This window comes from Callorhinchus milii, unplaced genomic scaffold (genome assembly GCF_018977255.1).
Source record: "Callorhinchus milii isolate IMCB2004 unplaced genomic scaffold, IMCB_Cmil_1.0 Scaffold30, whole genome shotgun sequence".
In the NCBI taxonomy this organism is placed as follows: domain Eukaryota; kingdom Metazoa; phylum Chordata; class Chondrichthyes; order Chimaeriformes; family Callorhinchidae; genus Callorhinchus; species Callorhinchus milii.
Window position 1 is genome coordinate 971,793 of NW_024704771.1, and position 27,959 is coordinate 999,751.

The 27,959-nt window shown below is 46.2% G+C and overlaps 2 protein-coding genes across 3 annotated transcripts in view; both read left to right on the forward strand.

Annotated features, from left to right (window-relative positions):
- LOC103172714 (butyrophilin subfamily 1 member A1-like) overlaps nt 1-27,718 on the forward strand; it is a 69,089-nt gene extending 41,371 nt beyond the window's left edge. For both annotated transcript variants that reach the window (XM_042344811.1, XM_042344812.1), the window contains exon 13: nt 26,446-27,718. In XM_042344811.1, the coding sequence (XP_042200745.1) occupies nt 26,446-26,960 (515 nt within the window). In that variant the 3' untranslated portion in view covers nt 26,961-27,718. The remainder of the gene's footprint in view (nt 1-26,445) is intronic.
- Nucleotides 1,152-7,671, forward strand: LOC103172635 (butyrophilin subfamily 3 member A2-like). The gene is made up of 6 exons (XM_042344842.1): nt 1,152-1,566; nt 2,656-2,731; nt 3,577-3,924; nt 4,598-4,873; nt 5,464-5,583; nt 7,534-7,671. Exons 2-6 carry the CDS (start codon nt 2,674-2,676, stop codon nt 7,575-7,577), a joined length of 846 nt encoding a protein of 281 aa, XP_042200776.1. The 5' UTR covers nt 1,152-1,566; nt 2,656-2,673; the 3' UTR covers nt 7,578-7,671.
- Nucleotides 27,719-27,959: the final 241 nt, after the last annotated feature.

Below are 27,959 nucleotides of genomic sequence, written 5' to 3' on the forward strand. Positions count from 1 at the left end.
ATAAACACACAACCAGTCAACCCCCTGTCACTGTGTGAGGTTAGTGACTGAGCTCAGTCACTGTGTGAGGTTAGTGACTGAGCTCAGTCACTGTGTGAGGTTAGTAACTGAGCTCAGTCACTGTGTGAGGGTAGTGACTGAGCTCAGTCACTGTGTGAGGGTAGTAACTGAGCTCAGTCACTGTGTGAGGTTAGTGACTGAGCTCAGTCACTGTGTGAGATTAGTAACTGAGCTCAGTCACTGTGTGAGGTTAGTGACTGAGCTCAGTCACTGTGTGAGGTTAGTAACTGAGCTCAGTCACTGTGTGAGGTTAGTGACTGAGCTCAGTCACTGTGTGAAGTTGGTAACGGAGCTCAGTCACTGTGTGAGGTTAGTGACTGAGCTCAGTCACTGTGTGAGGTTAGTGACTGAGCTCAGTCACTGTGTGAGGTTAGTGACTGAGCTCAGTCACTGTGTGAGGTTAGCGACTGAGCTCAGTCACTGTGTGAGGTTAGTGACTGAGCTCAGTCACTGTGTGAGGTTAGCGACTGAGCTCAGTCACTGTGTGAGGTTAGCGACTGAGCTCAGTCACTGTGAGGTTAGTGACTGAGCTCAGTCACTGTGTGAGGTTAGTAACTGAGCTCAGTCACTGTTTGAGAGTAGTAACTGAGCTCAGTCACTGTTGAAGTTCGTAACTAGGTCTGTGCACTGATACACACAGTAACTCCACTTTACAGTGAAATGCTATGAGATTCAACTCATGAGACATGAAATCTGTTATACCATATACAAAAGTTATTATTGTAATCATTATATTACCACCTGCACCAGTACAAAGGTGAGATAGTGTCTGACCCCAACCGGCAACACACCTTAATAAGCCGAGCTCTCATCATCCACACATCCCCACCCATCAGGGCATCTGGTCTGTGGGGAGGAAACAGGGACACTGACCCTGTTATATAACAGTATAATAATTATATATATTTTATAACAGATTATATTCTGTTTTTAATGGCCTTTAGTTTCCGACTCAATCTTGATCACACGGAGAAGGTCACAATGTTAAGATCTGCCCCCGTGTCCTCTCCCGCTCCAGGTTGTGTGAGTCTATCACCCCATCCCAGCTCAGCTCCATGAGCTCCCCATCCCCAGCTGATCAAGTTCCAGATCCTTGTTTCACCTTGAAAGCTCTCCTCGGTGTTGCCCTCCCAACCTCAGCAAACACCTCCAACCATACAGATCTGTTACACATTAACCTGGAAATCAATCACGTGGGACGTTTTCTGTGGATTGAAGATTATTCCAGGGAAACGTGAGGGTGTAACCAGGGTCTCAGAGCAGGAATGTTAGTTACTGACAGCAAGTGATGAGCAACAGTCAACACTAACAGTGAAAATCACAGGACTTTTCCCCACTCGATATTGTAGGGAATATTTGAACTGCGCTTTCCCTGTTTGTGTGGCTATAATGTGATTCCCACAGAAAACGAAAGCAGATTAGCCTCTGGACATCGCCATCCCGGACACAGGTTTAATTTACTGTTTATAGTGAAGATTCTTCTCTTTCGATGCAAAACCTAAACAGGTCAGTGTCGGAAATTGTTTCCTGAAATGAACTATTATTTTACCATTAAAATAACGCCTTAACTTTACTGCGATTCCAGTTACAGGATTCACTGGTTTCACTTTCACATGTGGTGATGTGGAGTTTAAATATGAAATAAATGTTCTCTATTGTCAGGTTTGTGTCAGTAGTAAAGCGGGAGCTCTGCAGTCAGTTTATTCCCAGTTTGTGGTTTAAACGCTGAGAATTGGAGGCAAGTGAGGAGGGAAGGGAATGGGAGCTCCTCTCTGACCTGCACCATGTTGGGGTGAATAAGGAGCGGCTGTGAGGAGGGGGAGGGGAGGGGCACATTACAGCAGTTACACATAACATGTTTCTTCCCCAGTCTGATTGCTGTCAGGTCACTGGTGTTTACAGTATTTCCTGTGAAGCGCTTTGAGACGTCCCTGGATGTAGAAGGTGCAGTGTCAGATGTCAGGATTATTATTCTCCGAGGTCACCTTGACAAGGGCTGAGGGTTGAAGCTCAGACAAACAGACGGAGACTGTGTGAGTTTGGAGCCTGAACCAGCAAAAGGTTCTACTGTATAGGGTTAAAAGCAAATCAGTGTCAGAAATTGTTTCCCGATATGAAAAGTTTATTGTGATTAAAAAATTCATTTTATTTTTACTGTTATCCACTGACTTGGTTTAGCCGAAACAACAAGAACAACTTATATATCGCCCTCCACTCAGGGCAGCGTCTCAGAGCACTTAACAGTGGTGATGCCTGACTCCGAGCCTGAGTCAGAGGGTTGTGGGTTCAAGCCCCACATTAGGACTTTGAGCTCACAGTGTAGACTGACACTCCAGTGCGGTGATCGGGGAGCACAGCATTGTCGGAGGTGATGTCCTTTGGATGTGAGGTTAAGCTGAGGTGCTCTCTGCCTGTCCGGTGGATGTTAAAGATGCAAATTGCTGTTGTTGTTCCACCTGTTTCAGGCAATTACTTTATTCCCAAAGTTTGGAAGAACACTTTGTTCAAATGCTGATCTGGATTCTGACACAGATCTGATGTTATTGTGTGTTACTAATTTATTATGAATTGTCTGTTGATTTCCTCGTGTTTCAGTGCTCGATGTCCTGACAGATGATGGAGAAGATTTTCATTGTGATTTTCCTGTTTGAGATTCCAGCTTCACTTTCCGGTGAGCAACACTGTCATTTTCTGCTTAAGCGTCACTGTCACAATAATATTGCTATTCATTACAGAGGCAACTAAAAGATTAGATCACTTATCAAAGTAGAGAATAGTTTTGTTTCTGATAAAGAAACCACTCACTGTAACTGGAAGCTGGAGCTTGTAATCACTGCAGCTAAACCTGCCCCAGGAAAGTGCTGTATCTGTCAGCTTCCCTCAGTCTATCAGCCCATAACTGTGGCTGAAAGGTCCTCACCAAACCTGGTCTATTCCCAGCTTCTCCTGATCACCTGTTCAGTGATGAACAACAGTGTCTCATTTCTGATAGAAATGACAATTCCCGACTGTGTTAATGAGCTGAACGAGAGGACATTCTGGCTGTTTACACTGGAGCCGTATTTCAAACTATATTTGCAAAGGTTGTGAGCTGTCCGTGTTCACAGCACTGAACTCCGAGAGTAAATGTATCAGGTGAAGCTGAGATGGGAAGATGGGAGGTGAGTATTCTGGGAAGATGAGGTCAAATGGGCTGAAGGACTTCCTTCATCTGAACCTCTCTTGTGATCGTGTGAAATGTGTCCACTGATGAGATTATAAACTGGTGATTTATATTCATCTTTTAAATGGTAACATTGCTGCACATTTCCAAATAAAGTATATTTCTGTAATAAGACAGTTTCTGTGCAGACTCAGGTCAGTTCATATCTCAGACTTTCAGGGCTTCAGGAAACCAGACACTGTAAAACTGTCAGTGACAGTGACACAAATAAACTATTGCAACTCATAGTTTCACATTTAAATAGAAACAAATCATAATAATGGTTTAATAATTGATATTGTATTGTTCACTAGATTCTTTTATAGTTAATGGTCCACGTCAGCCTGTCCTCACAGCTCTGGGGAACGATGTCACTCTGGGATGTTGGTTAACACCAGGAGTGGCTGCAGATATGATGGTCGTGGAATGGAGTAAATCTGATTCTGGGGTTGTGGTGCATTTATACACACGTGGAGTGGATCGACTTGATCAGCAACATGAAGCCTACAGAGGAAGAACTGAGCTCATTAGAGACGGGATGACTCGAGGAAACTTGTCTCTCAGACTGAAGAACGTGAGGTGCTCAGACCAAGGAGAATACACATGTTCTGTGAGATCCACAACAGATTTTGGTGAAACAACAGTGGTTGTGAAAGTTGAAGGTTTGTTGTGTTTAACCTGTACATTTCCCTATTCTAAGCTCATGTTCCCACCCCGTCCCAGTCAATATATTTACCAACCTCAGAAATTCACCATAATCTCTACCAGAGCCCGGTGTGAACTGCACAATGTAATGATTTGTCATTCTGGCTCAATGTGGGCAATTGGCTGCCGCGTAACACCCACAAAATACAGTCAATTCACTGTACAGTATATTCTGTGAAGGGCTTTGAGACATCTTGAAAATGTGATAAGGCTCTATATCAAGTGAAGGATTATTATTGTTCATTGGAAGGACTCTTGTTGTTTGGTTTAGAGGGTTGTGGGTTGAAGCCCCACATCAGCACCTGAGCTCATAGTTCAGGCTGATACCACACTCTGTCACTGAAGGACACTCAGTGTTAGAGGCTGACGTTTGGTGAGATGTGAAAATTGACAGTTTGCACCTCTTTGTTCAGGTGGACATTAATGATCCCATAAACTGATGGAGAAGGTCGTGTCCTGCAGATTAATTGGCCATTCACTTGATGGTACAAATGACTATAACCTTAGCCTTCAAAAAGAGTCACGACATGTGAATGATTAGGTGTAAAGTACTGAATGTTTTGATTTGATCAGTTGTTACAAAAGTTCTGTCTTTGTAATTGTTGATAACACAGTGTATTATTGTTACAGACCGCAGACGGCTGCCCTTGATTTCCATGGCAGGTTACCAGGACTCGAGGCTTAAACTCACCTGTAAATCAAAAGGCTGGTATCCCGAACCTCGTGTAGTTTGGTTTGATAGGAGTGGAGCAAAGGTGAAAGCCAAGACTGAAACATGCACTCAGGGGTCTGAAGACTGTTGGAAATGTGAAAGTAGCATTGATATAACCAGAGATTCTACAGACAGATTCACGTGTCTGACAGCAAACTTTCTGGAGGAAAGTGAGGCGAATATCCAGGTATCAGGTCAGTGAAACATTTGGAAAAATATAAACACTTCAATGCAACGTATTACAGTTCATATTGTGATGTGGAACAATCCACAGCAGCTCCCAATGTTCAATCTGAGGCTTTCATTCTGATTTCCTTTCAGCCACTTTCATCATAGGATAGTTTGCTATTGTAATTGCAAATAATTAATTACACAACAACAACAACAAGATTCCATTTGTATTGCGCCTTTCACGTTGGGAGGATGTCCCAAGGCGCTGGACAGTGTACAGCATTTCATGTATTTCTGAAATACATGAATTTGGTGTGTGTGGCTTTTCGCTGTTAGTGTTTCCAGTCAGCTGTGGAGTCCTGTAGCTCAGTGGTTAGAGCCTCACAAGCGAGAGACCTGGGTTTGATTGTCGGAGACGCTGTCCTTCAGATAAGACGTTCAGGTGGATTTTAAAGATCCTCTGCCACTTTTCATGAAGAGAAGGAAGTTTTCCAGGTATCCTGGCCAACAATCCTACAGATAAATTGGTCATTCACTACATAACTGTTTCTGGACATTGATAGGAATGATAGGATTATTATTACATATGACACAAAATTTCTTTGTGTTACAGAAGTGTTTTTCCACCGAGGCCCAGACTGGCTGGTGGCTTTCCTTGTGACGTTCACTCTTGTGCTTGGAGCAGCTGGTGTGTTGATGCTCTTCTGCAGAAAACGATTGAAAAAAGTAAAAGGTATTAAATGATTTTAAGTTTCCCCCAAAATATAATCTTTACTTTCATCCTTTATATAATCCATAACATATTAAGGAGAGCACTGGCAACGTCTGAGCACAGGTGACGAAAGCGAGAGTGAGTGTCTCTGATGTGTTGGGTGTGAGGTAGGGGCGGAGGCGGGTGATGTGGTGGGGGTGAATGAAGGCAGTTTTGATGAGGCACTGCAGTTGAGTGAGAAAGGAAAGCTGGGGATCAAAGCGCATGCCACGGTTGTCACTGAGAGAATTAGAGACAGGCTGGGGAAGCTTGAGGAGGTCAGAGCCAGAAGGGGATGGCTTCAGTCTTATCTAAACAAACAAATTGAGATGGATCTTGAAGGAGGCATGAGAAGGGGTGAGGTGGGATGGAGTTCCAGAGGGTGGGGGGAGAGAGGCTGAAGGCTCGCCCACCAATGTTGGGGTGGGCAAAGCGGGGAACATGAAGCAGGCCGGAGGATGCTGAGTAGAGGGAGCGACAGGTTGGTAGGAGGTTAGGAGGTCACAGAGGTAGGGAGGAGAAAAGCCGAGGAGGTGAGGATCAGGAACTTGGAACTATATCATCTGAGTCATGTGGAGTCGGGCAATCAGGAGGGTGATAGTGTCACGGTGTCTGGAGCAGAAGAGGACACAGGCTACAGATTTCTGGATAATCTGCAGCCTGTGGAAGGAGGAGTTGGGGAGGCCGACAAGCAGGGAGTTTGTGTAGTTGAGCCTGGATGTGATGAACGCATGGATGAGGGTCTCGAGAGAAGTGGCAGAGCCGGGCAATGTTGCGGAGGTGGGGAAAGGCGAAGCGGGTCATGGCAACGATATGGGGGATGAAGGTCTGTTAAGAGTTGAACAGGACACTGAGGTTCCGCATTGGCTCCATGATGTGTAGAGTGCAGCCATGAAGGGCGATGTCAGTGCCCGGGTTATGGAGGCACTGACAGGAGCAATGCAGGACGGCCTTGGTCAACTGGAGAAAGTTAGCTCTCATCCAGGACTTGATGTCTGACAGACATTCTGTGAGGACAGCAGTGATCCTGGAGTCGAGGTGGAGGTGGAGTTGGGTGTCACCACATATATGTGGGAGTTGACTCCATGTCTATGGATGATGTCACCAAGAGGGATCTATACTGAGTTGGAGGAAATTTTGTCTCGTCCAGGCCTTGATATCTCACAATCAACTGGACAGATCATCAGGGACCTGGGGTCGAGAGTAGATTTGGGGTCATCCACATCCATGTGGGAATTAAGTCCATGTCTGTGGATGATGTTGAGGGACAGAGTGACTGTGTTGGCCAGTATGGGGGCAATTGGGTGATCAGGAGATGGGTGGGGAGGGAGCTGAGTGAGCAGGTGGTGAGCTTTATGTTATGAGAAGGAAGATGTGGTCAGGTGTATTTCGTTGATTTTTGTTGTTGAACGTGAAAGGCGCAATATAAATGTCATTTTGTTATTATTATTCTCTATTGTCTCTCACACATAAAGAGAAGTTGTGGGATAAAAGGCTGGAAATGTTAATCAGAATGTGTCTTGTCGTTTCCAAACTGCAGAAGGATTTGCTCACACAGAGGGATGTGAAGATGTCGAATTCTTTGCCCCAGAAATCTGTAGAGAAGGAATCAATTTGAATATTTAAATGAGAGACAGAGACTTGGAAAGTGGAAATATTTGGTGAAGAGCAGGGAATTGGATTTAAAAGATTAAAATTGGTGGAAGAGGCTCATGGGCTGAATTGTCTTCTCCTGTTCCTCTTTTCCTTTACTAAAAGCTGATGTCAATTAGAAGTTACCTAAAGCAGAGCCTTTAGTGCACTGTTATTTTCACTAATATTTAATAAAATATTGTATTAACATTTCTGCTGGATTGTTTCTGTTACATTTAAGGGAAACGTCCAACAGTTACTGATGGGGACGACACTGACGATTGTGTTTTTATTTTCCAGTTTATGAAAATCTAAAAAAGGGATTTAAAAATCTGGGTAAGTAACAACATTACAAACATCCCCGAGCCTCAGCCTCCCCGAGAGTCAGGTCCTCGGAGACCTACCACAAGCCCTTCCTGTGCTCTCTGGTGACCTCAGCATTTATATACATAACACAACCAGACACATGCACACACACCCAGACACATGCGCACACAAACACACACATGCACACCCAGACACATGCACACCCAGACACATGCACACACACACAGACACATGCACACACAAACACACCCAGACACATGCACACCCAGACACATGCGCACACAAACACACACATGCACACACACACAGACACATGCACACACACGAATGTGCACACACACAAAAAGAGTCACAGAACAACCTGAACTAAACCCACCTCCTGTGGAGTGAAGAAATGTGTGATGATTCTGTGCAGATTAGGAGAATTTCATTGTGTTTTGACTGTAGAGAGAAAGTGAAACTTACACTTTAACACAAATTAAATCATTCTGATACAATGAGTGATTTAAAAAACATGGGATTCAGGGATGAGCAGGAAGCCAGAGACGGCCAAATGAAGGGGTGGGTAGAGGAGTGGGGTGTGAGCAGGTCGGAGAGTTAGGGAGGTGCTGGACATGAGGTGATTTGTCAGTGAGTGTGAGGATCTTGAAATGGATCTGTTCAGTGATAGGGAGCCGGTGGAGCCCGGCAAGGGCTGGAGTGACGGGGTTTGGAGTTTGTTGTGGGTAATGTACCAAATGTTAAGGATTATTAATATTATCATTATTCACTTATTGAGATTGTAAATGTTTAATCAGTTTTGTCAGTTTCTACAGTGCAAAAAATCCCCATTCTTAATGTGAATTACAATACAAATTGTGAAATAACAATAGATAAGGAAGAAAATCTTATATTTTTGATTTGTTTACTGATTTAATTTCCTTCATTTGATGTGAGCACGTATCCTCCTATCACAGTGAGTTTGGAAAGTTTGAGCTTAAAGGAAAATAAAGAAACTGAATAAAATAAACCAGATAAGTTTGTTAACTTTTTTTCAAAAATTTAAAATTACATTTTCTAAAACCTTTTCTTTTGTTTTAAAGATAATGAACTGAAATCTGCCAAACAAGGTACAGTACATTGTGTTATTGGCACTAAGTGTTTATGATGGAATTCCATCAGTGATGATGTCCCATAAGTGAATCAATCAATGACGACTGACTTCAACATTCAAACCGTCTTCACTCAATGGCTTTCAGTCTCGTGAGAAACTTTACATTGTTTATTAATATTTGTTTCTTTCTTTAGACCTAAAATACATGAAAAAAACACTGGGTAAGTTTTAATCTCCTGGAGCGTGAAATAAGTTTCCTTCTCATCGCGCCTCCCCTTGTTTTAACCGGATGATTCTGGGAAGGGTCAGTGGGAAAGGGGGTTAGTGAGAACTTTGGATAATGATAAGCTGTGAGGTTTCAGCAGGAAAAACATGAGCAATTCCCCTCAATCCATCCTCTGTGGACCACAAGCCTTGCTTCTGGACAACCCATGTCTAAACATTAGTAAACCCGGGAGCATGGCGCTGGGGAGAGGGTTCATTCTGTATCAGACAGACACGGAAACTCTACACACAGTTTGTGGAACTCCGAATAGTTTGGTTTGGAGACTCTTAACCCCAGTGATGGGTTTGTGTGTGTGTCAGACTCTGACCAAAACTAAGTCCATGTGTTTTTTTTAATTGGTGAAAACAAACTCTGATTGGGATTTGGTGAGATCCTGAAGCCTCAGTGGTGAAGGGTTGTTTATCAGCTGAATCACAAGACTGTGAATAGGTTCAGTGTGTAACAGTGGGGGGTGATTTGTGGAAATAAACAATCAATAAATATATTGTTTCCTTTCAGAACTGAAAAAACAATTCACCAAATCAGGTACTTGATGACTTTATCCTCATTTACTGTTGTTGATGTTATTGATGTAGAATTGTGCTGCTTCTCAAAGGATCAATTATTATCACCTCTGATAAAGATAATAAATTAAATGTAAGAAATACGATTATATTAAGATTATAAGCAAAGTTTGACGTGAACTTTCAATGTACAGTTCAGTCATCTCACATCTACAAATGTGATCAGTTTGTCAGACTCTGTAACCTGGAGAGATCTGAACCCAGATATTGAGTTACACCGATAGATTACAGTAGAACAGAAGAAATGCTGGAGGAAAAAAGCCCAATATCCATCCAGTTTGCCTTCCACCTTCCTGGCAGTCGCACGCATATCCCATAATGTTATTTCCTAAAAGAACATTTCTAATCTGTGTTTGAAAGAATCTACTCAATAATAATCCTTGCATTTGATATAGTGCTTTTCACATCTTCTAGACGTTTCAAAGCGCTTCACACAATGTACAGTAAAGTGAATTTACTGTATATTTGTGAGCGAAAGGCACAGCAGCGTCCCACAAACAGTCAAGGATTGAAGTGACCAATTTATTATTATTTTCCTTTCTGGAGGGATTATTATCAGGTGTGTGGAGTAAGGAAACTTGCCCATGGTTTTTCCCTGTGGGAATTGAACCCAGGTTTCTCGCTTGCAAGGGGAGTGCTCCAACCACTGAGCTACAGGACTCCACAGGATCATTGGTGAGATCATACTCTTAATACAGTCTCACCAATGACTTACAAAGTGACCCGATAACCCCACTATTTCCACTTTCTATTGATCTTTTGATACATCCCAACAATAGATTGTCAGGAATAACATATATTGAAGTTTACAAAAGATGAAATTATAAGCAAAATCTTATTAAATTAAAACTTCTGTTTCTCTCCAGAGTGGCAGGTCGTTGGCAGTTGTAAATGTAAGTTACCCCACATTGCAGTCTGGTTATACACCCCACATTACAGGCTGGTTATAGACCCCACATTACAGGCTGGTTATAGACCGCACATTACAGGCTGGTTATAGACCCCACATTACAGGCTGGTTATAGACCCCACATTACAGGCTGGTTATAGACCCCACATTACAGGCTGGTTATAGACCCCACATTACAGGCTGGTTATACACCCCACATTACAGGCTGGTTATACACCCCACATTACAGGCTGGTTATACACCCCACATTACAGGCTGGTTATACACCCCACATTACAGGCTGGTTATAGACCCCACATTACAGGCTGGTTATAGACCCCACATTACAGGCTGGTTATAGACCCCACATTACAGGCTGGTTATAGAGACCCCACATTACAGGCTGGTTATAGAGATCCTACATTACAGGCTGGTTATAGAGACCCCACATTACAGGCTGGTTATAGAGATCCTACATTACAGGCTGGTTATACACCCCACATTGTCAGTGTGCGGAGAAAGTTGCTCTAATTGACGATGTGTAGAAATTATCAGCAAAATGCAGGTTTATCAAGTGATTAACAAAATATCGCTCATAACCTAATTTTCAGTCTAATTTCCAGTTGTGTAAAGTGCACACATCACACTGTAGATGTGCATCCCAAAAAATACCGTATGTGTGACAGGACGGGTGGGTGTAGCAGAGACTGTTGTGTCAAGTGGACTCACCGTTGCGAGTTGTGTTAGTGACGCCCTGATAATGAGCTCCTGAGCCCAGCTGATAAACTTGTGTTTTCTCTCAGGCTGCAAGGATCTTCTTGTGGGGTTTGGTAAGAGACTTGATTGAATACAATGCTTCATCACTTCGTTGAGACGTCTCAAAGCGCTTCACAGAATATACTGCAAGGAGAATTGACTATATTTTCTGGGCACATCGCAACTGCTAATTACACACAGACAGCAGTGTCCCACAAACAGTCATGGATAAATCACCAAATTACTATTTTTGGGGAAGAAATTATTACCCCCAGAAAGGGATCCACTAATCGACTAACGATTGGGTTCCTACTTCCTGCGAGGTAAACAGAGGCAGGTGGAGTAAGGAAACTTGCCCAACGTTTCACCCTACCAGGAATCAAACCCAGTTCCTCTCTTTCTTCCAAGGCGAGTGCTCTAACCACTGAGCTACAGGACTCTGGAATATTAATGCAATAAAGAAAATGATTGTGTAATGACGCATAAACACAACTGTATAAAACAATCTCAATTGAACAAATTGATTCTAACTAAATTTTCTTTCATTTCCAGTCAAGGCCAGAATCCACAGTTATGCAGGTAAGACATTAATATAGTATAAATGACACAATTCAGAACTGCTCAGATCCCACCCCAGATTTAGCACAAAGATGTACAGACAGAAGGTCCCAGCCTGGTCTGTGCTGAGGTATCTGATCTCAGTCGGGGAGGGAGGGGCTCTACACATGGCCTCAGGGCCCGGATATGGATAGACAATAAGCCAAAGTCACTGTGCCTCATCACATTCAGGGATTCCTCCCCCACTCCCATCCCAGGCTTTCTGTAAATACCGGGTGAGGAGAGGATCAGGCTGTGAGGCCCTCAATGGTTGAATAGCCAACCAACACTGGCTGTCTAGACTCTCACATGAACAAGTCACTTGAGAGAGCTACAGACTAGAACCAGACACAGTGAGTGTGAGCACTGAGCCCGACTCCTGCTCATCGCCCTCTGCACGGTCACTAAAGCTGTGATGCCATGTTGAGGTTGTAGAGATGCCAGTCCAATCCTGTGCCTCAGGCGCTGGGCACAACAGCTGTTAGTGTGTGGCTGGAGAATGGTATGTGACTGTACCTGGGGAAGGTACTGATAGACCAAGTGCTACATACACTGGTATTGTATTTACTACATTACTTGGTGTCATCCACACTGTCATCTGTCGTAAAATACTGACTTTATATTGTGTGAAGGAATCTGATTACTGACCAATAGCAGTCAGTTGTCATGACTGGACGCTCCTGTGATGTTCTCGTTTGAGTTCCTCTTGACTCAGGACATCAGTGTGTTTCAACTAACGATGACCACATTATGGTGACATGGTGTTTGCCCACAGCAAACTCTGATCTTGTTGTCTGATCAGCAGCCCATATATTTATATATAACTGACCCCCCCTCCCCCCGATCAATCAACCTGTCCACTCAGTTTCAAGATCTAAATTAGTCCACATCGCTTCTCCCAGAGGGACACCGCACCCAAATCACACCCAGACCTCATCTACGCCATACACAGATCAAACCCAGACCTCACCTACACCAAATCTATACCACCCAAACCACAACTACACCACACCCAGACCTCATACAGACCACACAGGGCACACAGCTGTTGGATAATTTTCCGTTTCTACCTTCTTTGTATACTTCTGCAATTGGATGTTAGTTCATTCAAGCAATAAACACAGTCACACAGTTCAATCACTAAGAGTACATTTATTCAAATAACTCAGGACCAGTCAGTTCAGTCTGGTACAGAGTTAGGGTCGTAGCTTCACCAAGCTGACGACCCCGTTGTAGGATTTAACAATGGCATTTATACAAGTATGGGGAGGATCCTTCTCCTCCAATCGTTAGATTTGGTCATAGGTGACAATGTGGTCGAGACATAGGATGTGTATTGGGCAACTATCCATTGTCTCATACTCCAAGGCTGCGGTTAGTCTGCGCATATATCTGTTGATTCAGGTTTACTTCCTTCATGGAACCAGTCTGCGCATACATCTGTTGATTCGGGCTTACTTCCTTCATGGAATCAGTCGTAACTGGTTCCATGCAGTTGAGCTGCACGTTTCTAAGATCAGATAACACAGTCTGCCAAGCTTCTCATTGCAGGGTTTACTAAAGGTTATAATTTGTGCCTTTTTATCCATCATTCCCTCCTTTTATAATCTTTATTAACATTGCCATGTGCCGGTACAGTCCCCAATTTATTTTCTCGGATGCCTCTTGTTGCCTTGTGACAATTTAAAGATGCATCGTCATAGATGGGATCAATTGTACCTTGCTTTCATGGGTCAGAATAATAATCCTTCATATCATCATCGTCTGACAGATTATCGTCTGACACCACCTCCATCGTAAGTGATGGTGTTACCCCCACACACTTAGTGACGCACACTTTAATAAGGTGAATAAGGACACAAATCCCCAGTAATAATACCAGTAACACAACCCCTGCTTTAAGAACCCAGGCTCTCCATCCTTCAAATAAGGACGCCCACCAATTAGATATTCCACTTGGTTCCTGTAAGCTTTTTCTGACATGTCTGGGACACCAACCCATCCTAGAGATATCCTGTAACTGCATGTGCTATTTCCCACCTCTGTTCCCTTCCCCTCCTTAATAAAGCAAATCTGGCCTGGTATATTGCTCACCTTAAACCCTGGCGATATCTTATCATGGTCAAACCTTCGCACATACCTTGTACTGTTCTGTTTTTCACATGATAGTGTCTCATTTCCCCAGAGCCCACTTATGTTGAAAGTGACTCCTGCTTGGAGTCCTAACACAGTTTCTGCTTTTGTCAGCGGAATCGCATAGAGGAGAAAACCAGTCTGTGAACTATGGGGTATTTGGGTGCACACCCAACACCCTGTCACATTTGACGCCTTTACTGCCTTATGTGCAGCTAAGAGATATGTATTCCTCCCCAGACGTGTTACCAGTCCAAACCATAGTCCAAAACTGAGAATCCGTAGCCATGCCATCTTGCTAGTTGCTCCTTACAGTGGTGATGTCTTCTTGCAGTGGCTAACGTGGACCCAGGTGTTTCGTTCTGCAATCCGTACTGCTGTTGGTGTGGTTAGTAGCACCTGATATGGTCCTGTCCACTTTGGTTGATGCCAATGCTTCCTTTTGATGTCTTTAATCAGTGTCCAATCTCCTGGCTGCAGTGGGCATGGCTCGGTGTTCTCATTCAGTTCCTGGGGAGGTAATACATTTCTCATAGTCATTTTATTCTGAAACATTTTTTTCATGTATCCTGCAAGTCCGGCCTCCTCCAATTCTGTACGTTCTCCCAGCTGAGGCATATAATATGCTCTACCCATAACAATTTCATACGGGGAGAGTTTTTTGCTCCCAGGTGTAATTCTCATACTTGTCAGTGCTAACGGTAGACATGCCACCCAACCCTTCCCTGTGGTTTCCATGGCTTTCTTCAGCTTATTTTTAAGTGTCCCGTTATGTCTTTCTACCATTCCTGCAGACTCTGGATGGTAGGCACAGTGGTTCTTTAAGGTTATCCCCAAGTGGATCCCCACATTTCTTAGGACCTCATTCTTAAATTCCGGCCCATTATCACTGTATAATATTCGCGGGATACCCCATCTTGGTATTATTTCTCTGCATAATATCTTTGCCACTGTTACTGCATCCACATGGGTGGTGGGGAAAGCTTCTACCCAACCCGAGAAAGGACATACCATTACTAGGCAATATTTCTTTCCTTCGCATACGTTCAGATGGATGAAATCCATCATCCAATGAGAGAAGGGTTCTTTTGCCAATGGAATCTTGCCTTGTTTACATTTTAGTTGTCCTTGTGGGTTATTGCGTAAACATGTTATACATTGTTGACAAAATTTTTGTAAATAAGTGGTTAGTCCGAATGTCGTATATTGTTGGTCTATCATTGTCCTCATCCCTCCTTTTGAGACATGGCATTTGCCATGGCTCAATCCTGCTGCAATGGGAAACAATGATCGTGGTAAAACTGGCAGTCCAGTGTTTCCAACCCATATGCCGAATGTGTTTAGTTTGCATCCCATGTTTTTCCATCCTCGCTTCTCAAGGGTGCCTGCCTCTGATTGCATTGCTTTAATCAATGCCATGTCAATCGAGGGTGGTGTTTGTGACACTAATACTTCTGCGAGGGGCACTGCCTGGGCAGTTTTATCTGCAAAGGCATTTCCCTTTGACACCAGGTCCTTCGCAGAAGTGTGGGCAACACACTTAAGTATCGCTAATTGTTTTGGGAGTTGTAATGCATCAATTAGGTTCAATATTAAATCAGCATGGCAAATTGGTTTCCCTGTGGAGGTAACCATACCCCGATTTCGCCACTGTCCAGCAAATATGTGGCAAGTGGAATGGGCATATTGTGAGTCTGTATAGATATTAACAACTTTTCCCTTCCCCAGTACGCAAGCTCGGGTAAGCGCCACAAGTTCAGCCATTTGTGCCGAATATCCTGCTGGGAGTCTGGCTGCTTCTATTACTGTGTCCTGAGTGCATACAGCGTAACTGCTTTGGGAACGGCCCCCCGTATCCTTTTTGCATGAACCGTCCACAAAGTATGTCACATCTGCATTCTCAAACCTTGTATCCGCCAAATCCACTCGCGCCGCCACTGACTGTGAGGTTTCTTCCAAACAGTCATGCGGGCTACCCTCGGAGGGTACCGGCAGCAAGGTTGCCGGATTCAATACTGTACATCGTTCAATGGTTACATTTGGGCAGGTTAGCAATGTGGCCATACAGGACAGCTGGCGTGCTGGCGATAGGAAAGCGTGTTTAGTTTGGAGCAATAATACCGAGACTGCATGCGGCACCAACAACTTCAATGGTTGGTATAGGACCAGGGGCAATGATGCGCGAACAGCCAGGGCTGCTGCTTCCACTGCTTGTAAGCAGCAAGGAAGGCCTCGAGCCACCGGATCCAGTCGGTGTGAGTAGTAAGCCACGGGCCTCATCCGTGTTCCAAATGGTTGTAATAGGACAGATGCCATAAACCCATTTTTAACGCAAACAGTTTGAGTATATGGCCTTGCAGGGTCAGGATGCGCCAGGGTCTCTGCCCCAGATAAAATGGTTTTTATAATTTCAAATGCCTTTATAGCCTCTGGATTCCATTCAATTGCATCCTGTGCCTTCATAGGGGCATCATAAATCAGCCCTAACAAGGGCTGAGTTAGCTCCGCATATGAAGAGATCCATGCACGGCAGAAGTTAGTCATTCCTAAAAATGACATCATCTGTTGTTTAGTTTCGGGTCGCGGAGCTTGCATTATTGCAAGCTTTCTGTCTTTTAATAAGGATTTTCCTTCCCTAGAAATTGCATGGCCCAGATATTTGACCTCGGGTAAACAATATTGCAACTTTTTTCGGCTCACTTTATGTCCCCATTCTCCCAAAAATTTTAAGCAGGCCAGAGAATCTTGGCGGCAAATTTCGTTGGATGGGGAACATATAAGTATGTCATCTACATACAACAAAACTTGACTGCCACCCGGGGGCTCAAATTTTGCCAGATTACTTTCCATACATTGTGAGAATATGGCCGGGGATTCAACAAATCCCTGTGGACATCTGGTGTACGTATATTTCCTTCCCAAAAATGTGAAGGCAAACCAAAATTGGGAGGCCTTGTCAACCGGAATAGAAAAAAACGCATTTGCTAAATCAATTACTGTAAACCAAGCTGTATCAGGTCGCAAATTGTTCAGCAAGGTATTGGGGTCGGGTACAACTGGGGTCCGGGGAATCACTGCCTTATTTACAGCCTGTAAATCCTGAACCAATCGCCACCCTTGTGATGGCGCTACCTTTTTTACTGGGAACAGGGGGGTGTTACATGGAGAGTCAGGGCAATCCACTATGATGCCCTTCTCCTTAAGTTCCTTAATTATGGGTTCAATTCCTTCAATGGCCTCTGGTTTCATAGGATACTGCCGTTGGTATGGGCGGTGTGTTCCTTTTGGTATGATTTTAATAGGTTCAATCCCTTTTATTAGTCCTACGTCAGCTGATCCTTTGGACCATAGAGCATCAGGCAGAGCATTCAACTCCGCCTCCTGTTCTATTTCCACTCCTAACAGTCAGGGAACCATCTTCCCTGAGTGCATCTTCCTAACTCTTTCACATTGATACACCCAATTCAAACATTGTGAGTAGAGACCTGTCCTCGGGGAATACCATATCCCTGCATCCTGAGTCTCTTCCCAATCCTGTGCTTTTATCCCACAATCTACCAGGTTACCCACTTGTTGCCATGACTTTTTGCATCTCTTTGCAATTGATACATGGGGGTTCCCTTCTCCCTGGTATAGCTGATCATCTAACGGTTGGAGTAAAACTTTCCCTCCCATATCAGTTGCATTCCAATATATACATTGAATCGTTAATCGTGTGGAACTTCCCAATTTGAAATGTCTCTCATATGGCAACGAACTTCCCCCTTTTTCACGGTACCACATGGTACAGTGCAGATCCTCAGGCAGGTGGAAGTCACTTTGTTCCATGACCCGCTGGTGTGCCAATCTAAGCAGTTCCTGTTGGAATTGTCCTGGCCCTTCCTTTAACTGTAGGGCATAATAGTATTGTGGTTCCCCCCTTTCTTGGATAATTAGGGTATCTTCAATTTTTTTTTTGTACGTAACCTTAACTGCTTCCCATCGGTCGTCACCCATAGGTATCACTCCTAACTTGAGTTTAGTTAACACATCTCTCCCTAGTAAATTAACCGGGCATGTCATTGATATAACCACTTGTGCTTCTACAGTCTCTTTATTCTTGTAACAGAATTCAAGAGGTTCCGTGACGCATTGTGTTTCTAAGTCTCCGGACGCTGACCGAATATCAATTTTTTCCTGACTCTTTTTATAAGGAAAAGTTGCGTCTCTCATCGTAATAACCGTTCTACATGCTCCTGAATCGCATAAAAACGGTATGTCAATTCCATTCACTCTTAATGTCAACCAAGCACTCCCAGGAGACTGTATTAACGCCAATATACGTTCAGTCTCCTCTCTCTCCTCCTCTCCTTCTTCTTCGGGCTTTTGGGACTTCCACCGGTTTGGACAATCCCTTGCCCAGTGTCCCATTTTCCCACAAACATAACATTCTCCCCCATTATTGTTCTTTTGCTTCCTCTTTCTATTCTGCCATGGTTGTTTATTAACTTCTTGTGATATAAATCCCTCATTATGCCTATTATTCCTCTTCTCTTCCCTTGTTATTCGTTCAAAATGGATGGCATGATCTAATACTGGCTGGAGTGCCCCTGTACTCCATGTTATTAGATGTTGTTTTACCAATTTTGAAATATGGGGCACCATTCCCGCCAGAAATGCATTCTTAATTTGTTGTGCCCAAACTCCAGTATCATCATGTGGATGTGGTGGTTCGATTCCACTATTGGAATTAAACACCTTGCGCAATCGCGTATAGTATTGCATACACGTTTCGTCTTTTCCCTGAATACAATCCGTTATCGCCGAATAGTTACATCTGGCTCTATAAAATGTAACTATTCTCCCCATTAATTGGTCGAAGGGTCCCCAATAATCATGCTGGGAGCGGTTTGCTGCTACCGGTGGACGGTCATACATTCTTGGTGCTCCCTCATTGTCTAATGCTGTCCAATCTCCCCCGACCTGACACCATTCCTGACGCAACACCTCTCTTATGCACTGCTCGGTTTCTAAACTATTTAGCCTGTAACTTGCCATGGTTTGATACATAAAATCTCGAAATTCGGTTCCCCCTTGATTGGGATGGGGACAGGCGATCATTGCCCTCTTAACATCCTCCATTCCCCATGCCCTATACACGTACTGGGTGTTCCCCTGTCCGTCTGCCACTTGTATCATTGGGAAATTCCCTGCTGTTCCTACATTTACCTGCATAGGTGGGTTTGAAGGGGAGCTCGGGAGTGCGGATTTGTTTTGATAATTATCATGGAGCCATCTGACATATGGGTCAGCATTGTTTGGCGTCCTCGGATTATATGCTCGGTTTAAAGGTGCCGTGGGCTGTTCTGACCCATACGCTGGTGGAGCACCATGCCCATTTTCCGGGCGTTGAGAGGCTGGAGTCTCTAAATCCTCCTTCCCTGTGTAAGCCAATAGTTTTGTTTTGGTTTCTGTCAATTCACCCAGCCGTCGATATTCCGTGGCTTTCATATGCCATACTTGTGCTTCCCCATAATGATATTTCAATTGTTTTTTCTTATCATCTCCACTTTTCTCTTTTATTTTATTCAATAATTCTTGTGTACTCTCAGGTTTTAATCGCCCATCAAATCCAAATTTACGTTTCCACATTGTTTCCCAATCACCACTTCCTTCTACTACCTTATTCATAACCTTCGCATTTCGACTCACTAATTCTCGGGTTTCTTTCTTACAACAACTGCTGCGACAGTCCCCTTTACTGCCTACACACCCCATTCTTGCAGAATTTAAAATGATCTCGTCACTTACCCTTTCCTAGGTGAGTCAGTCTCGACCTCTACGTACCAGCCTCTAGATCCTCTTCGATCCCTGGTGTCCGATTCCTCCGGACCTGACTATACTCACCCGAAGGCGTAAGATATTGAGATCCCGGACGAGCCCCCAATGTTGGATAATTTTCCGTTTCTACCTTCTTTGTATACTTCTGCAATTGGATGTTAGTTCATTCAAGCAATAAACACAGTCACACAGTTCAATCACTAAGAGTACATTTATTCAACTAACTCAGGACCAGTCAGTTCAGTCTGGTACAGAGTTAGGGTCGTAGCTTCACCAAGCTGACGACCCCGTTGTAGGATTCAACAATGGCATTTATACAAGTATGGGGAGGATCCTTCTCCTCCAATCGTTAGATTTGGTCATAGGTGACAATGTGGTCGAGACATAGGATGTGTATTGGGCAACTATCCATTGTCTCATACTCCAAGGCTGCGGTTAGTCTGCGCATATATCTGTTGATTCGGGTTTACTTCCTTCATGGAACCAGTCTGCGCATACATCTGTTGATTCGGGCTTACTTCCTTCATGGAATCAGTCGTAACTCGTTCCATGCAGTTGAGCTGCACGTTTCTAAGATCAGATAACACAGTCTGCCAAGCTTCTCATTGCAGGGTTTACTAAAGGTTATAATTTGTGCCTTTTTATCCATCAACAGCTACATGTCTTAATGATAACAGCTGACAACATTCTGCTTTCTTACAGGTTACGAGGAGGTTCTCACAGAATTAGGTAAGGTATTTGGGTCAGTTTGATAAAGAGCCATTCTGTCACTCCCCTTTCCCCGAATAAATGTTAAAATATATTAATGGGGAGCGGGAGCGAGGAGGGGAATATAAAGCAGTTTGGGGAACAGAGAAAATGTGACTGGCAAAACCGTATAAAACCATCCTCATCAAATAAATCTATACCAACTGAACTTCCTTTATTTTACAGAAAAGACCCAATTTGGGTTGTACAGAAGTTATGCAGGTAAGATATTTAATATCATATAAAGTGTGAAATTCAGAAATCCTTGACAGACCACAGGGTAACAATCTGTATCTGCCACCTGTCTACCAACCGTGCGATCCTATCAGTGCACTCTCACAGAGGTAGGAAGGAGCAAAGCCGTTGAAGGTGAAGATGAGATTTTTGAACTCGTTCCTGTGGAGGATGGGGAGTCAGTGGAGCCGGGCGAGGGTGGGGGTGACAGGGTTTGGGAGAGGACACAAGCTGCAGAATTCTGGATGATACCGCTCCACAAAGACCCTCACACACACAATCTCACCCTCTCCCACAAAAACATACACGGACATCCACCACACACATCCTCACCTCCCCTCCACATACACACACCTTCACCTGCCCCTCAGACACATCCTGACAAACAACAACTTGGATTTGTATAGTGCCCTCCATACCGGATGGCGTCTCAGAGCGCTTCACAGTAACAGATCCTGGTGTCAAGTGAGGGGGAAGAAGGTGACCAAAGGCACGGTCAAAAGAAAGGTCTTTAGCCGAGACCTAAAAGCAGGAAGGGAGGGCACAAGGCGAAGGGAGTGAGGAAGGGAGTTCCAGAGCCTCAGGGCATAGTGGCTGAAGGCACAGCTGCCAATGGTGGAGCGGAGGAATCGGGGGACAAGGAGGAGGCCAGACCCGGTGAAGCGAAGGCAACGGGCATTGTTGTGAGGAGAGAGGTCAGAAAGGTAGGGGCAGAGGAGTGGAGGGATTCAAAGACAAGATGGAGGGATCTGGGACAGGCAGCCAGTTCAGTCTGGCAAGGATTGGGGTAATCGGGGAGCGGAGTTTGGTGCGGGTGAGAAAGTGGGCGGCAGAATTCTGGATGACCTGGATTTTATGAATAGTAATGGAGGGGAGACCGGTAAGGAGGGCATTTGAATAGTCCAGCCGAGAGGTGACAAAGGTATGGACCAGGGATTTAGCGGCTTTTGGGGTGAGATATTGGTGGAGACGGGCGATGCGTCGGAGGTGGAAGAAAGCGGTGCTGGTGTGGGGAAGGGTTTGGAGAGTTTTAGGGGAAGGTCGGGTAGGTGGAGGAGGTGGGAACCGTGCCATTTAAGACATTGATGAGAGCCAAAGAGTATGGCTTCTGTCTTGTCAACATTCAGCTGAAGGAAATTCGCGCTCATCCAGCTCTTGAGGTCTGACAGGCAGCTGACAGAACATCAGGGGACTGGGGGTCGCAAAGTGAGGTGGAAAAATAGAGTTGGGTGTCGTCCGCATACATGTGGAAGTGTATTCCATCTCTGCAGATGACATTCCCAAGAGGGAGCATATAGATTAGGGAGAGGGCCAAGAATGGTTCCTTGGGGTAACCCTCAGGTAACCGAGTGAGAGCGGGAGGAAAAGCCGTTTGTGCAGATGTACTGCTGGAAGTTCGTGAGGTAGGACTCAAACCAGGAGAGTGCGGTCACACTGAGATGGATGGCGGAGGAAAGGTGGTGGAGGAGGATGTTGTGATCAACTGTGTCAAAGGCAGCAGAGAGGTCCAGGAGGACAAGGAGGCAGAGGGAGCCCTGGTCACAGACAGAGAGGATGTCATTTAAGACTTTCACAAGTGCAGTCTCTGTACTATGGACAGGGCAGAAACTGGCCGGGAGAGGTTCGAAAAGGGAGTGGGAGGAGAGGTGTGCGCGGAGTTGATTGGCAACAATGCATTCTAGGACTTTCTAGGCAGAGAAGGGCAATTTGAAATAGGGCGGTAGTGGCTGGGGTTTGAGGGATCCAGGGAAGGTTTTTTGAGGAGGGGGATGATGACAGCAGTTTTGAGGGTGGCAGGGACTGAGTTTTTTCCTTCAAGATGATGTTGGAGAAGAAGGCAATTTTTGCACATGTCAAAGAACGGCGTTATCTGTGGAGATGCTCGAGCCACAGTTGGCGGTGAACTATCAGGGCAGTTTTCTGATATCTGCATTCGAGCAGCCGGGATTGGNTTTTTAGGGAGTGGAGATGATGGTTATACCGGGGGATCGAGTGGGTTTGGTGATGGTCCTGGATTTCAGGGGGATGGGATAGTTGAAGGTGAAGGAGATGATTATAGAGCAGCTGGACGGCTGATTCAGGATCTCTGCGGGTGGAAGGCCAGAGGGATAGGATATCGGAGGATGTGAGGGGCTTTGTGATGATCTCAGGGCGTAGCCTTTTCCACGGGTGGTAGAGTATGGTTGACGGCCTGGTGGAGGAGAGAGGAATGTGAGAGGAGTAGGAGATGAGGAAGTGGTCCGAGATGGCCTTATCCATTATGCTCAGGCTGGAAATGTCAAGGCTGTGGGTGATGGCGAGGTCGAGGGCATGGCCACGGTTGTGGGTCGGTGAACTTATGTGAATGGTGAGGTTTAGGGAGGAGAGGAGGGCAGTGAAGTCAGAAGATGTGGTGCACGGGGAGTTTAGGTGGAGGTTGAAATCACGCATTATGAGCAGGCGTTCGGAGCAGAGGGACAGGGAAGAGGGGAGAGGAGAGATGTCAGAGAGGAAGGAGCCAGGGGGCTTAGGGGGGTGGTAGACCAGAAAGATTTTCAGTGGGAGAGAGGGATGGAAGAGGGTGAGGTGCTCAAAAGAGGGGAAGCAGCCAATGGAATTTGGGGAAAGACCAAGGGAAGCTTTGGAGATGAGGGCCACCCCACTGCCACGTTGGCTTGGACGGGAGTTGTGGTGGAAGGTGTAGACTGGAGGTGTCACTTCGACGAGGGGGACGGGGTCATTGGGGGAGAGCCAGGTTTCTGTGAGCCCAAGAATGTTGAGGTGCTCATCCAGGATGAGGTCATGGATGGTGAGGGGTTTGTTTGTGAGGGAACGGACATTTTGAAGGGAAATGCGGTGGGTTTGCTGGTGGGAGAAGAGGGAGGAGAGGGTGATATGGAGAGGATTTAAGGATATACAGGAGAGATGGCTGTGAAGTGTGGGGGGAGTGGAGAGTTTGGGAGGGTACGCATGAGGGAGGGGGAAGTTGTGTTTGCCTTAAGGAGACGTTTGTGCGGAGGGAGTGAATGATGGAGTCACGATGGGCCCAGCGGAGGCTGCCCAGGCTGGAGCAGAGGGAAGTGGTGATGGGGTCCAGGAGAGAGAGGTTGGGGAAGGGGCGGTGGGAGAGTCGTACAGAGTGGGAGTAGGGATAGAGGGGTTGGGAGGAGAGACATTTAGAGTGGAGGGAGAGGCTCGGGTCGGGGCGGCAGCCAAAACGCGCACAGAGACCGGGAGCGAGCGATCAGTGGGACGGCATCAGCCCACAGGCTGTGTGGTCACGGCTAAGATGTCAGTGACAGGGGCGGCCACGACATTTTCTCCTGAACCACTTTCACTGTGGATTAGTTTCTTTTAGCTTTTCTAAGTGTTAGTGTTGGTGTTCAGTGCTGTTAGTGTTAGTGTTGGTGTCAGTGCTGTTAGTGTTAGTGTTGGTGTCAGTGCTGTTAGTGTTAGTGTTGGTGTCAGTGCTGTTAGTGTTAGTGTTGGTGTTCAGTGCTGTTAGTGTTGTGTTGGTGTCAGTGCTGTTAGTGTTAGTGTTTTGTTGTGTTTAGTGCTGTTAGTGTTAGTGTTGGTGTCAGTGCTGTTAGTGTTAGTGTTGGTGTCAGTGCTGTTAGTGTTAGTGTTGGTGTCAGTGCTGTTAGTGTTAGTGTTGGTGTCAGTGCTGTTAGTGTTAGTGTTGGTGTCAGTGCTGTTAGTGTTAGTGTTGGTGTCAGTGCTGTTAGTGTTAGTGTTGGTGTCAGTGCTGTTAGTGTTAGTGTTGGTGTCAGTGCTGTTAGTGTTAGTGTTGGTGTCAGTGCTGTTAGTGTTAGTGTTGGTGTCAGTGCTGTTAGTGTTAGTGTTGGTGTCAGTGCTGTTAGTGTTAGTGTTGGTGTCAGTGCTGTTAGTGTTAGTGTTAGTGTTGGTGTCAGTGCTGTTAGTGTTAGTGTTGGTGTCAGTGCTGTTAGTGTTGGTGATTCTGTGTTAGTTTTGATTGTTTAATTATGATGTGAAGCCGACGTCACTTTTTGTAACTCTGCGGTTCCCCTGTGACCCCCTCACGTCGCGGCTTTATACCCACTGCTCGGCCTCGGCTCCGCCCCGCGCTCTCCTGACTCCACTCCACACCCTCACATCCCCCACAAACACAATCACATCCCCCGACAGACACACCCTCAGCCCCCAACACACACGCTGACACACCGCCCCACACACTCTCACATCCCCCCACACATAAACACTCACATCCCCCCAACACAGTCTCACATCACCGCAACACACACCCTCACATCCCCTCCACGCACACCATCACATTCCCCACCACATACCCACTCATATCCCCCGCCCACACATACACACCCTCACATCCCCCTCACAGCCCCCCCACACATAGACACCCTCACATCCCCCACACACGCACCCTCACAGCCCCCCCACATACGCACGCCCTCACATCACTCTCTCACACACAACCTCTTCACATAACATCTCATCCCCCCAAACATACACCCTCACATCCCCACCGCACCTCCACCCTCACATTCTCTGACCACATACATCCTCACATCCCCCCCCAACACATACCCACTCATATCCCCCGCCCACACACACACACCCTCACATCCCCCCACAGACACACACTCTGCCCCACAAACACACACCCTTGCATCCCCCTCACACACACCGTTACATCTCCCCACATGCACCCTCACATCCCCCCATAAACACTCTCACATCCTCCCCACACACCCACACCTCCCTCACACACCCCCCACCACATACACACCCTCATACCGCCCCCAGATACACACCGTCACATCCACCCCCAAACACACCATCACATCCCCCCAACACAGACTCACACCAACCCCCAAACGCACAACCTCACATCTCCCCCCACACAGACACCTTCACATCCGTCCAGAAACACATCATCACAGAACCCTCCACACAGCCACATTCCCCCCACACAGACTTTCACATCCCCCCCACACACAAACACTCACATTCACCAACACAGTCTCACACCACTCCAACACACACCCTCACATCCCCTCCACACATACACACACACACCACCACCCCACACAGACACACCCTCACTTCCCCCACATACAAACCCTCACATTCCCCACACACACGCTAACATTCCCCCCACATGCACCCTCGCATTCCCCCACACGTACCCTCAACCCCCAACACACACCCTCACACTGCCCCCCCTATACACACCCTCACATGGCACCCCCACATGCACCCTCACATCACCCGCCACACACACCCACAAATACGCCCACACAAACAACCCTCACATCCCTCCCACGGACGCACCCTCAGCCCCCCGATACATACCCTCACACCCCACCCAACTTCACATCTCCCACACACGCTCACATCCTCTCCACACACACCCTCACATCCACCCAACACAGACTCACACCAACCCCCAAACGCACAACCTCACATTTCCCCCACACACAGACACCTTCACATCCGGCCCGAAACAGACCGTCACAGCCCCAAACACTCTGACATTCCCACACACTCACACCTTCACCTTCCCCCCCACACACCCTCACGTCCCCCCCTTCACACACCCTCACATCCCCCCCCCACACACACCCACACATTCCCCCCCACACAAACCCCTCCCCCCCCACACACACAGACTCTCAGCCTTTTTGCGGATTCTGTTCCCAGGAGATGTCGATGTTTTACACAAAGGCTTCTCTCCCGGTGACGACGCTGAAGATCATCTTATTTATGATTGTAAAGGTGTCCGACATTAATGGTCTGATTCTCCCTCCAGTTACAGTCACTCTGGATCCTGACTCAGCCCATCCCCGGCTCATCCTGTCTGAGGACCTGACCAGTGTGAGACGCGGAGACGAACTGCAGTCGCTCCCTGACTCCCCGAAGAGGTTTAGTAACTATCCCATTGTCCTGGGATCTGAGGGCTTCACATCGGGGAGACATTACTGGGAGGTGCAGGTGGGCAACAAGTCAAAGTGGACTGTGGGATTGGCCACAGAGTCTGTCAACAGGAAACAAGCAATCACATTGTCACCAGAGGATGGGGTCTGGGGGGTGAGGCTGGTGGGTGGGGACTGTTATGAGGTTCTGACGTCACCCCCCACCCGCCTGTCCCTGACAGTGAGCACCGGGAAGATCGGGGTTTACATGGACTATGAGGAGGGACAGGTGTCATTTTACAACGCTGACAACATGTCTCATCTCCACACTTTCACCCAAACTTTCACTGAGAAACTTTATCCTCTGTTCAATCCCTGGTTTGGTTCTGAGCCTCTGACAATCTGCCGGTGACAGGTTAATGAGGAGGACAATTTGACTATTATTTCCATGAGGTTTGGATAGTGCCGAGTGTTTGATTCTGTACTTCTCTCTCAGTTTTGAGCTGAGTTTGTGACGGGAAGTGAAGGGCGGGGCTGAGCGGAGTCTCCCTGAGAGACGTCAGCTCCACATTGTATCCCGAACCGGGAGAGCCGTCTGTGGTCAGCGACACTGAGCTGCTGACACTGACACTGTGCCACAACACGGCACCTGCACATTCCAGTGCCAATACAGTAAACCCCGACTTACAGGACTCCGGGTGTCCGGGATACACAACTGGACCAACCGGGATCCACAACAAATATAGTTGTAAAATTTCCGTGAGCCCTCCCTGTGCAGCGTCCCACAGGGTCAGCTCTCCTGTCACACTGAGCAGCCGCACCGTCCTCACTGGCCTTCACGCTCTGAGACAGGGATATATATCGCTGATATCTTTCTCTCCAGCAATGCCCAGTCTCACAGTCGGGGCTGTGCTCAGAATCTCACTGAAATCTCCCAAATCACTTTTATATCTATAAACAGGTGCCGTGTTGTTCCCCAGTGAGCGGCCGCGTCTCACTGGGTATAAACACTGTGTGTTTTCAGTGACAGCTTTTATAATCCGTAACATTTCTCACTCACTGTAACAATCTTTAACCCTCACTAAACCGAGGTCCCGTCTGTGACTGTTCAACTGGATATTAATATCCAAAATATTGTCGTTCACTTACAAAATACTCGAACAATTTACAATAAATTTGTTTTGATATTATTTTATGTCCAATGATTGAACACAATCTGCACACACTCCTCATTCTCTGATACACACTCTAACCCTCACCCCGATACACACACCCTTACCCTCACCCCCTGATACACACACCCCTAACCCTCACCCCATGATACACACACCATTGACCCTCACCCCGACACACACACCCCTAACCCTCACCCCCTGACAAACACACCCTTAACCCTCACCCTCTGATACAC